At 34.8% G+C, this 10,779-nt stretch overlaps 1 protein-coding gene across 3 annotated transcripts; it reads right to left on the reverse strand.

Moving 5' to 3' along the window:
- Nucleotides 1-4,141: 4,141 nt before the first annotated feature.
- On the reverse strand, nucleotides 4,142-10,583 carry LOC132145704 (H-2 class I histocompatibility antigen, Q10 alpha chain-like). Of its 3 annotated transcripts, XM_059556922.1 has the most exons (7): nucleotides 9,822-9,875; nucleotides 9,688-9,784; nucleotides 8,401-8,673; nucleotides 7,989-8,276; nucleotides 7,614-7,898; nucleotides 4,917-5,033; nucleotides 4,142-4,721 (listed from the first exon to the last, which is right to left on the reverse strand). In XM_059556922.1, exons 2-7 carry the CDS (start codon nucleotides 9,761-9,763, stop codon nucleotides 4,657-4,659), a joined length of 1,104 nt encoding a protein of 367 aa, XP_059412905.1. In that variant the 5' UTR covers nucleotides 9,764-9,784; nucleotides 9,822-9,875; the 3' UTR covers nucleotides 4,142-4,656. The 3 variants fall into 3 exon arrangements, with proteins under 3 accessions (XP_059412905.1, XP_059412904.1, XP_059412903.1); XM_059556921.1 differs by lacking the exons at nucleotides 9,688-9,784; nucleotides 9,822-9,875 and adding an exon at nucleotides 10,458-10,583 and having other exon boundaries at nucleotides 4,145-4,721; XM_059556920.1 differs by having other exon boundaries at nucleotides 4,145-4,721; nucleotides 9,688-9,887.
- Nucleotides 10,584-10,779: the final 196 nt, after the last annotated feature.

The following is a 10,779-nucleotide window of genomic DNA, read 5'->3' on the forward strand; positions in this document are numbered from 1 at the left end:
AAGAACAAATCCCCCAAAATTACAAAAGTATGGCACTTGTACTTTTACTTGATTACATTTCTGAAAAGCAGCACTCTGTATTCCTTACAATTTAATTTCAAATTTAAAAATACTTGTTACATTTTTGCTTTTTTTTATCTTGCATGCATTAAATGCAGTAAACATTAAAATAAAAACAGACCATCATCAGAGTTCGCATCATATCCAGGGATAACCCAGTCAGGTTTTTAAAAATGATCTAGCCTGTTCTTTTACTGTCTTCAATGCACGTTCCTGCTCTTATAGTGCAGTTTCTGTCAGTACATATTGTTTCAAGTCTTCACTGTAAAAAAAGGCAACCTATCACACTCAAGTTCAGACAGGACCACTTTGACAAGTTTACTTGAGTTTATTGAACACAATTTGTCTTTGGCGGTATGGTTCCTTATGGGGGTTCTTGCTCCCAAATTATTTAAACATACAAGAGCTTAAACATTAACCCCCCGGAACCATCATCTTGAAAAAAAAACATGACATTTAAGACACTTAATAAATGTGTTTAAAAGCAAACAGAATAGATGTGGCAGTGGGACTAAGCATGTTTCTTTAATTTCTTCAAACATATTATGGTATTTTTATGCAGTAGTGTCAAAATCGTACATACAGCAACTTTAAGCTTATTAAAATTTCAGTTTCCATAGTTACCTGTTGTGCTCCAAAGCCTTTAATTTCAGTTCAGTTAATTCCATACAAATAGCTGATTATGCACAGTCACCTTTTTTATATAGTGCTCTATACAATTATAGTATTCAACAGGAAAGTTAGGAGTTTTGCTATACTCGCATGTCACCTCCATCCTTTATATGAAACATCTTCCTCAGAATCGGCACCAGCATCGTTTTGAGATTAAAGCCTTTCAGTTCAAGGATTTGTCCAGCAGAAAATACCTAAATGAGGAGGTAACTAACACGTGAACAGAAACATGATTTGGACAGACAAGCCAGTGGTTCACGTGTTTCTTCCTGCAAACAGATTTACTTCATATGCTCTACTGAAGTGTGCTTGCTCTCTGGGTCGCCTTGCACAGGAACCTGCTTAGATGGAAAGGTGAGTGTGTTCAGAATTTGTGTATATTTACTCAGATGTTCATGATTACAATGACTTATTTCTATTGTCTGCCAGCTGATGTGATTTGTTGTCCATATTCTTGTAGTCTCCCTGAACAAGGCCAGGTGAATCACTGGCACTGGGAGTGTGTGAATCCTTCTGTTGGTGTTGTCTAACTTACAATAAAATTGTATCTCTATCTTTGCACAATGTTCATTCTGACAAGCACTTAAGTCTAAAGTATGTAACTGTCCAGGGATGCAGATTTGTCAGGGGCCAAAAAGCTGAAAACCTCTCAGGATGATCGTGCACATCCTCTCAAGGGAGTAAATACGTTTAATATCACTTTCAAACTATCAAGTATTGGAGGGGAGAATAGCTTTATTAATACTAGACATAACTACTTTAAAATAATCTACGTTGTGTTTACAAATGTGCAAACCTTAACCTCATTCTTACACAAACTCAGTTATTAGTAATGAGCAGTTTCTGAGGTTAGTTTACCTTAAAATCCTCTGAAGGGATGCTGTGTTGCGACTACAATGCTGCATTAACAACAATCCTGCAGTAACATGCAAACAGAAAACGTAAGACACTTTTAACAGAGCTTGGAACACAATGTGTGTGTGTTAATTTATTTAAACCCATAACTCTATAACCCCCCCCCCCCCCCCCATAAAAAAAGAAGCTCAAGACATTTAGAAAACCTTTAATGGGAAGTGGTTTTATTTATTGAGTGTAAAAGCTCATCATCAAACTTAAACTCAAAATGATCACAACAGCTACAAAGCAATGTGTTTAAAATTAAGATAATATATAATAATATATTATAATATATAAAAATAATACAACAAGCTGTTTTGTGCATCTAAAGTGCTGGAAGCGGATGACACCAGAAGCAAACCAGTTTAATTTACTAATGCCCACACCTGCTCTTACAGGAAATGCATGTGACCTTCAATTTACAATAATGCTATTTAATATTTGAATTATTACATACATATACGTTTAAAGTTTTTAGGTAACACTGAATCAGTTTTTCAGTCAGTAGTGCTAACTTTACTCATGGCATGATCTGTAGTGTCTCATGCTTTATTTCTGCATAATGAAAGGATGCTATTAATTCTGAAAAAAAATAAAATAAAGCAGTCTGCAGTCAACAAAGCCAAATCTTAAACAAAATTGTAACCATATTATAACAGTTATATTGCTTATTCAAAACTTAAGCACAATACTTGATAAATTCATACTTAAAACACGCTCTACTATGTGTCATGACTTTGAGTCTCAGGCAATGTATCAACTGGTGAAGTGTAAAACTTGAATGCAGTGGATAAAGGCATTTACCAAATGCATGATGTTGTAACAAAAGAATACTGTCATCCACTGAAATGTTTGACCTAACTTGAATAAACCTTTTTGGCTATAACAGTGAATGACTACAGCTACCCTACCTTCCTGAACTTCCTGAAATATGAGGGAAAAAGATGTTATTCCAGATATTTTACATTTTCCTTGAGGTCAAAGATGATAAAAGTTCAAAATCCCCCATATTTCATGTTCTTTCTCATCACACATGCATAATTACACATTACTGAAAGAAGCATAACTAAAGCAGTCATTACAAGCCGTTTTAGTAACCCATGTCTGACTCTTTGCATCTTACACTCATAAGATGATTCAGGAAAACAAAGCACACGTTAATACTGATGGAAAAAGAAAGAACAAAATCAAAATGACCATCTCCTTCTTCAGTCATTACTTTTCCTGCTTCCTATGGCACAAAAAGAAATCATAATCAATATTGCAGTGTAACATGACTATAAGATTGTTCATAATTCTGGAATACATACGCATTATTGCTGCTAGATGACTTCTTTATAGTTCATCATTGGCTCCTTTAATAAAGGGAAATGAATGAGACAAATGTTAGAATCATTTAGTGAACTTCATATGCTTGTAATTAGGGCTGCACCAGTGTCCACGGGCCCTGGCCACTTTATTCTCTTTGGGAAACTGATTGTATTATAAACACAGGTCATAATTTAACAGCAGCACATACCGGATAAAGTGAAACTATGTTAACAATATAATTTTCTATCAACATGATGTTATGAGCACAAAGTGATGTTATTTTATTATTATTAAATAATTAAAAAATAATGCAAAGTCTAGTTAATTTGCATAGTGAATATTTCCATACAAATTTTACAGATTTTTTTCTGATCATGACATACTCAAATTGAGTCGCTATAACCAATTAAATTTCTACTTTCTAATTATGCAATTATTTTTCTAATTGTTGGGATATAATAATTTAAATGGGTATTATAAATACAAGTTTATATTCTGCAAAAAAAATAATATTTAACTACTGTAAAAAAAAAAATGCTATTGAATTTGAGAATATTTACATCCAAATGAGGTCAAATCAGAAACATTACAGGCATACAGCATTTCTATATGCAGTCCCCTTTTGAAGGGTATTTCAGTTTCAGGTCTGAGCTGTTCCCTGATTATTTAATAAAAAATTAAGCAGTTTACAGTTCTGTAGTTTATTCCAAATGTTAAATTTCATTTGCAAGATATTTATGGGAACTCCCAGGATGAAGCGAATAAAACTGGGCATCATTAGGCTGAAAAAACTAACTAAATCAGGCAGATAGCAGAAAAGAAGAAAAGCACTAGTGAGATCACTAACACCAAAAGGCCTGGCAACACAACACAACTGTGTCTAAAGTCTCTACAATCAACAGAAGATCTAGTGAAAGTAAATACATTACAGAGGGTTTATTACAAGGCAGGTAACTAAAATACTTAAATTCTGCAAAAGTTATTACATTAAAAATGTAATACTTATATATGTTCAGTTTTATACATGTTTTTTTTTTTTTTTGTTATTATGCAATCACAGCCCTTATGGCACATTATATCAGAAATCACCAGCAGATATTAACTGCTTACCTCCATTGGCTGCATGTTCTCAACTCCATTTTCTGTGAATTCCAGAGGAATGAGATAAACACAGAAATCTTATTAATTTTAATTTACCATAAAATGATGCATCTCTTAAACAGGTAAAACTGCGTTACATTAGTGAGGTGGTCACAATCAGTTAAGTGCATCAAAATAAAACAGATAAATCAACAATAATAAATAATGAATCATATTTGGTGGTGGTTTCATGGAAACTTGTCTGTATTTATGGTACCTCCCTGAAATTGTTTATCTAATACATAATTCCTGGAGGTCTAAAATAAATTTAAACTATGATTGTGGGAAATACCAAATTGTTAAGCTATTTTGCTAACGTGCTAACAATGCTTTTGGGAACCACTCCCCAGAATGTTCATTATTATCAGTGGAAAACTGATTCCCTGTCAAAACATACTCAATGTATTTTAAAGCAGTCCATAGAAATCGTGTTATATTTTATGTTCATAACCAGTGAGAAGCGCATTAAAAACATCCAGCAGTAGGTGTATTCACATCCACCCAAGCTCTAGTGATAAAACGCATTCATGTTTGAACATCCCTTAACACTTATCTAAAGAGAAATACAGATTCACTTCACTTCAGTATTCTCCAAAGCAGTTTACCTGGCAGTTTCCTTTGAACTTCTCGTTTTCGGCAAACTAGAGAGGGTTACAAAAAAATTTGATAAATACAGGTGCAATCTCTATGCATTACTTTCAGGTACTCTTAAAACAATAGAGTTATAGTTCTCTCTCTGAAGCAATTCTATCAATTCTAATAGTTGAAGCACTTTCATTAAAGAAAAATATTAAAAGCCATGTGCCCAGAATCTGTAATCATGTTGAAATACTCACAGAGTCGTTTAGTCATATAAAGGTAAAGAATCACTAATGCAACAACAAGTCCTACGCCTACAGCTCCAATGGCAATTCCAATAATAATGGAGCCTCCACAGTCTGGGCATTTTCCATCTGCAAAAACAAAAAATGAAAAAATCACTGAAATTAGATAAATGACATTTAGAGAACTGACATTCAATTCCATTGTTAAGTCCCTTTTAAAAGGGATTTTAAGAGATCCTCTATTTTATCTATAGGTTTTAACAAAGGTTTTTTTGTATTGGACATAATAGAAAACAATGTCAGCAGGCGTGACATTTTATAGTTTTTGAAAACTGGTTAAGTTTTTGGTATTATTTTTGTCTTGCAGATTTAAAATCTTCAATGTCACCGAGTCTCACGTTATAGTACACTCATTGTCTCATAATTATTCCTGATAATTATTCATGCTCATCCTATGAGAGCATTTTGTTTTCACTACACATAATGTATTATGTATTCCAAGAGTCATGTAATAAAATCTTCATATTGTAAAATGTTATTGTATAAGAAATTGATTGTATCATTTAGTTAAAAATGTCTGATATGGGGTATCAATTTAATGTGTTCTTCTTCTTTTTCTTTCGGCTGCTCCCATTAGGGGTCGCCACAGCGGATCATCCGTCTCCATACCACCTTGTCCTCTACATCTGCCTCTTTTACACCAACTACCTGCATGTCTTCCCTCACCACATCCATGAACCTCCTCCTTGGTCTTCCTCTTTTCCTCCTTCCTGGTGGCTCCATCCTCAGCATTCTCCTACCAATATAATTCATGTCCCTCCTCTGCACATGTCCAAACCATCTCAATCTCGCCTCCCTCACCTTGTCACCAAAACGTCCAACATGCGCTGTCCAAATTCAATTTAATGTGTTAATTTAATTAATTAGTTATGAAAAATAACATCATCTAATGATTCGTACAGTTAATTGGAGACAAACATGATGCAGGACAACAACTCAACGCATGATGTACAGAATTCCCCTAAAATTCAAGAGATTTATACAGGGCTGCTGTCTTGATATCAGGGCGGTATATCTGTATATAAACTGTATACGTCCATGTAATATGTAATGTAAATGTATATGCCTGTATATGTTATGTAAAATATCTTATTCAGGACAGTACTAAGTCTATAATTAGTTTTTAAATGAACCCTCTTATTATTATTTATATTATTATTACATTTAGTCATTCATTATTATTATTATTCAACCCTCTACGCACACCTTGGCAATATAATCGCCATTGGCTAGTACATTTTTCAGTTTACTCGCCCGACTGATATACTATTTTACACACACACACACACATATATATATATATGATAACAATAAGCTTATCTTTGTAAAATGGCACAGCTTCTTTAATCTTAGTTTCTTAATCAGTCAGTCAATCATTATATTATGGTATTAAGCACTATTTAATGATAGAACTTTAGTGATTAGAACTAACACTTGATAACCATGTATGAATGCATATTTGTCATTTTAACTGAACTTAAGACTGGTGGTGATGCTTAAGATATTGTTGGTCATTCAGGGTTTCTGTAAAAGAAAAATAGTAATAGATCATATTAGTTATTATTAAAAGATAATACTAGAACTAATTCTACTACCATACTAATAATATAACAATGCACTACGGATTTATGAGCTGCTGGGTTCATGAATATTAATCACGTTGTATGCGTTCGGTCAAACTGATTTGCTGAAATCAAAACAAGGACGGTAATAGATCAGCGCCAGCCAATGAAATTGCCATTTACGCATTAGCTCCGCCCACTACTGGAGAAACCGGCCTATCTTCTGCTTGTTCTAAAAAGCTAAATAGTTCTAAATGAACTCCATTATTTTGACAGGAGAAGACAAAAAACATTATAGTTTACATGTAGCGCATCGATTCAGCATGGTAAGACTCTTGCTCTCTCTCTTTGCATGTGTGAGAAACAGCGCTATAAGCAAAGCGATGGCGAGTCATGGGCCTTCACACAGAGTTTACAGTTCAGCAAATACAGGTGCACTGTCCATCCATTGAGATGAATTGAAAAGTACAGATCGCTCTCTAAAGCACTGTGTTCAGCGAGTGAAAATATATCTGTGCTATTCATACAATAGCCTCGAACACACACACTGGCGAGTAAAATCTAAGAATTCATTAGCAAATGGCTAACAATAGTGTTCAATAGTGTAACAATAGTGTCGACTAACATAATTTAGTCGCGTGGAGTAAAATTTTGTCGCATATGCGAGTGATTTACTCGCAATGTAGAGGGTTGTTATTTTGTGTTTCCCTTATTATTTTTGATAAAGTATTTTAGAGCTTAAGAGCTGAGCATAACTATTCCATATTTCACTTGAAAAAAAATAATAATTTTTTCAAAGGTTTTCATTTATTTCTATGATTTTTTCATGACCTGTGAGATTTTATGTGCAATTAATTCGATTAATTTATTGTCGTATTGTGTAATTAATTTAATTAAACATATTAATCTCTTGTCAGCCCTATTTATTTATTTTTGTGAACTGATATTCAGCTTTTTCTTTTACAATTATTATCCAACAAACCAAAGACACCCTTAGGGGGCCTATTAAAACTCAATAGAGAGTTGCTTCGAAGGAAACGCCCCTGCTTTAATGAGCATTTAATGTAATGCTTTCAGTTTTGCCTACCCCATGTGGTGATAATTGGCTCTTGGAGGGTACTGTGAAACACAAAACAATCATATTCTGCTTTTTCATTCTCAGGGATATCCACACTCTTCCTCCACTGGAAGGTCCCATCGTGGTTTGGTCTGATTCCAGAGGATTTTATCTCATCTTCAGGCAGGGGTGAGCGATATTTCCTTATGCTCAATATCACATCTTTGGGGTAAAAGCCAGTGGCAAAACAGGTGAGTTCGACTTTGGTTTTGTCTTTGTTGCACCTTTTTGCAAACACATTAACATCTGGAGGAGCTGAGGTCACAGAAATCAGGGTATCAGTGAGTTATATCTCGATGACAGTTGCAAATCATCAACAAATACAAATACGGTACATTTACTCACAGCCCTTTTTGAGCACCTCATCTCCATAGTCTCTGAATTTGTTAAGCCAGTCCACACACTCTTTCTCCAGGTAGCCCTTGGTGTACTGGTTTAGGATGGGCACATTATCCCACTTCCTCTTGGTTGGAAGAGCTGCATCAACAGGGGCGACCCACTGAGACTCCTTATCATCAAAAGACAGGAAGTTAGCCCCATCATAGCTGTACTCATCAATGCCTCTGGAAAACTTCACTTCATCTCCCTGTTTCTCAATTTCACAACCATGTCTCCACTGAAGAACATGAACATCTGAAATAGACACAAATTAAAATGATTGTGAGTTAGACAATAATAAAATAATAAAAAAATGGTAATAAAAAATAAATATGACTTTTGTATGTATTTGCACGTTAAATGTATCAGTGTTCCTCACCTGATTCATTGTGTCTCATGCGTTTCATCAGAATGTCGACGTTCACATTAAACCACTGTTCTTTGCTCTTTCTGGACTGGGTGCCTTTCTCCCAGTAATCCTTCTCCATTTTCTCCCTCATCCAGTCCTGTTTGGGAATCTTTTTCTGTCCTTCACTGTTGTAATAGTCGATCTCTCTGTCATCTAGCAGACCCATAGCAGTGAACTGATAGATACCCGGCAGCTTGACAGGTTTAGACAACGCCGTGTAAATGTAATACAGCGAGTGTTTCTCTGCAATAAAGAGAAATATTATATGCTTAACATCAACTATTACAATAAATGTGATAAAAGAGGTAGCTACATTTCTGAAGGAAATGGCAGATAAAACATGATATGAACTCTACAGTCTCAAAACATTTCAGTTACAGAAAGAACTGAACAGACTAAATATATTATAACATATAAAGTCAGACCTATAATTGACTGAAAGACAAAGGAATGATGCTGGATAAAGTAAAAAATATATGTATTTTTTTGTTTACTAGACCAAAATTTCCGTTTATACAGAAGGATCGTATTCTTAATTAAGATAATTAAAGTGTAATTCAGTTGAACCTGTACTTGTGTCCAATCCTGGTCTCGATCTTATGATCAATAAGATTTAAAACTTTAAAAAAAAAAAAAAAAAAAAAAAAAAAAAAAAAAAGGGGAAGTCGTGGCCTAATGGTTAGAGAGTCGGACTCCCAATCTAAAGGTTGTGAGTTTGAGTCCCGGGCCGGCAGGAATTGTGGGTGGGGGGAGTGCATGTACAGTTCTCTCTCCACCTTCAATACCACAACTAAGGTGCCCTTGAGCAAGGCATCGAACCCCCAACTGCTCCCCGGGCGCCGCAGCATAAATGGCTGCCCACTGCTCCGGGTGTGTGCTCACAGTGTGTGTGTGTGTTCACTGCTCTGTGTGTGTGCATTTCGGATGGGTTAAATGCAGAGCACAAATTCTGAGTATGGGTCACCATACTTGGCTGAATGTCACTTCACTTTCACTTTTTTTCACTTTTAATAAAGGTGTTGGTAAATAAAGGCTGCCATGCGCTGCCATGTTGATCGACGTTCAGGACATTAATCTGTGGATAGTTGCTTTTAAGTTGACAAAACTCTTATATAATTATTTGTATGAGTATATAGATACACTTTTAAATGTATTACATTAGCAAATTATTTCGTGACAAAGCCGTTTTAGACCAGGAAGTGTAGAGTTGCTTTCACTTTCTTTCTCCGACAAAAACAGCAAAATGTGATCGTTTACCTGTTTGAAGTGAGGGCTCACAGAGAAGAAAAAAACAAAGCAGAGCAAAACTCGCGGTCAGGACAGTCGTGCCCATGGCTGGAAAGATTTTAATTATCTGTAAACTATCCTGATATTTACTGAAGTCTGAATACAACTGCGCAACAACCGAACACAGAAACAGTCTGCTGTCAGAAAATGGCGGATGAATAAAGGATAGCCAATAAGAAAATAGTGAGCGATCATTTCATTCGTATCTGGGCAGATGCACTGAAGCAAGATTACTAAACCAATACAAGCACAGTCTAGGCCGGTTTACTAAAAATGATAAACAGCGTGATAACTGTTGTTTTTATGATTAATAAAGTTTATTAATTTTAACATTTACAAAAAACAGTTCTTCCACCAAGTTCACTTCTTTTTAGCGACGTGACGCATCATGTGCAAGTAGCTTTACATTAAAATTATATTCCAGCTGACAGTTTGGGCTTTGTTTGAATGGGTCTGAGTTGAAAAATGCATTATTAACCATTTAGACCATCTAAAGCAACACTCACAACCACTGAAGTTGCAGTTATGTTTTATTTCAAATCATAAGTTCTCGCAACAAGAATAGCCTAAATACTGTAAATCCCACATAAATAACAAAAATACCATTGATTTGATTATGAAAATTATTGTAATGACAAAATAAATTCACCTAATAAGACAGAACTGTGTTAGGTGGCATCAACTACTGTGTACTTTCACTTTTGTTTCTCCGACAAAAACAGCAAAATGTGATCGTTTACCTGTTTGAAGTGAGGGCTCACAGAGAAGAAAAACACAAAGCAGAGCAAAACTCGCGGTCGGGACAGTCGTGCCCATGGCTGGAAAGATTTTAATTATCTGTAAACTATCCTGATATTTACTGAAGTCAGAAACAGTCTGCTGTCAGAAAATGGCGGATGATGTTGACAACTAACTTCCAGGGGAAGTTTTTATTTTATTTTATGTTTGTATTATTAACATTAGCAGAAGGAAACAGATAAAAATTACAACAATACAATACAATAACAATTAAAAGGTAATTTAAAAAAGACAATAAAAGGTACAATTTATATATGATTTTTT

The sequence above is a fragment of the Carassius carassius genome, chromosome 8, assembly GCF_963082965.1.
Source record: "Carassius carassius chromosome 8, fCarCar2.1, whole genome shotgun sequence".
Taxonomy (NCBI): Eukaryota; Metazoa; Chordata; class Actinopteri; order Cypriniformes; family Cyprinidae; genus Carassius; species Carassius carassius.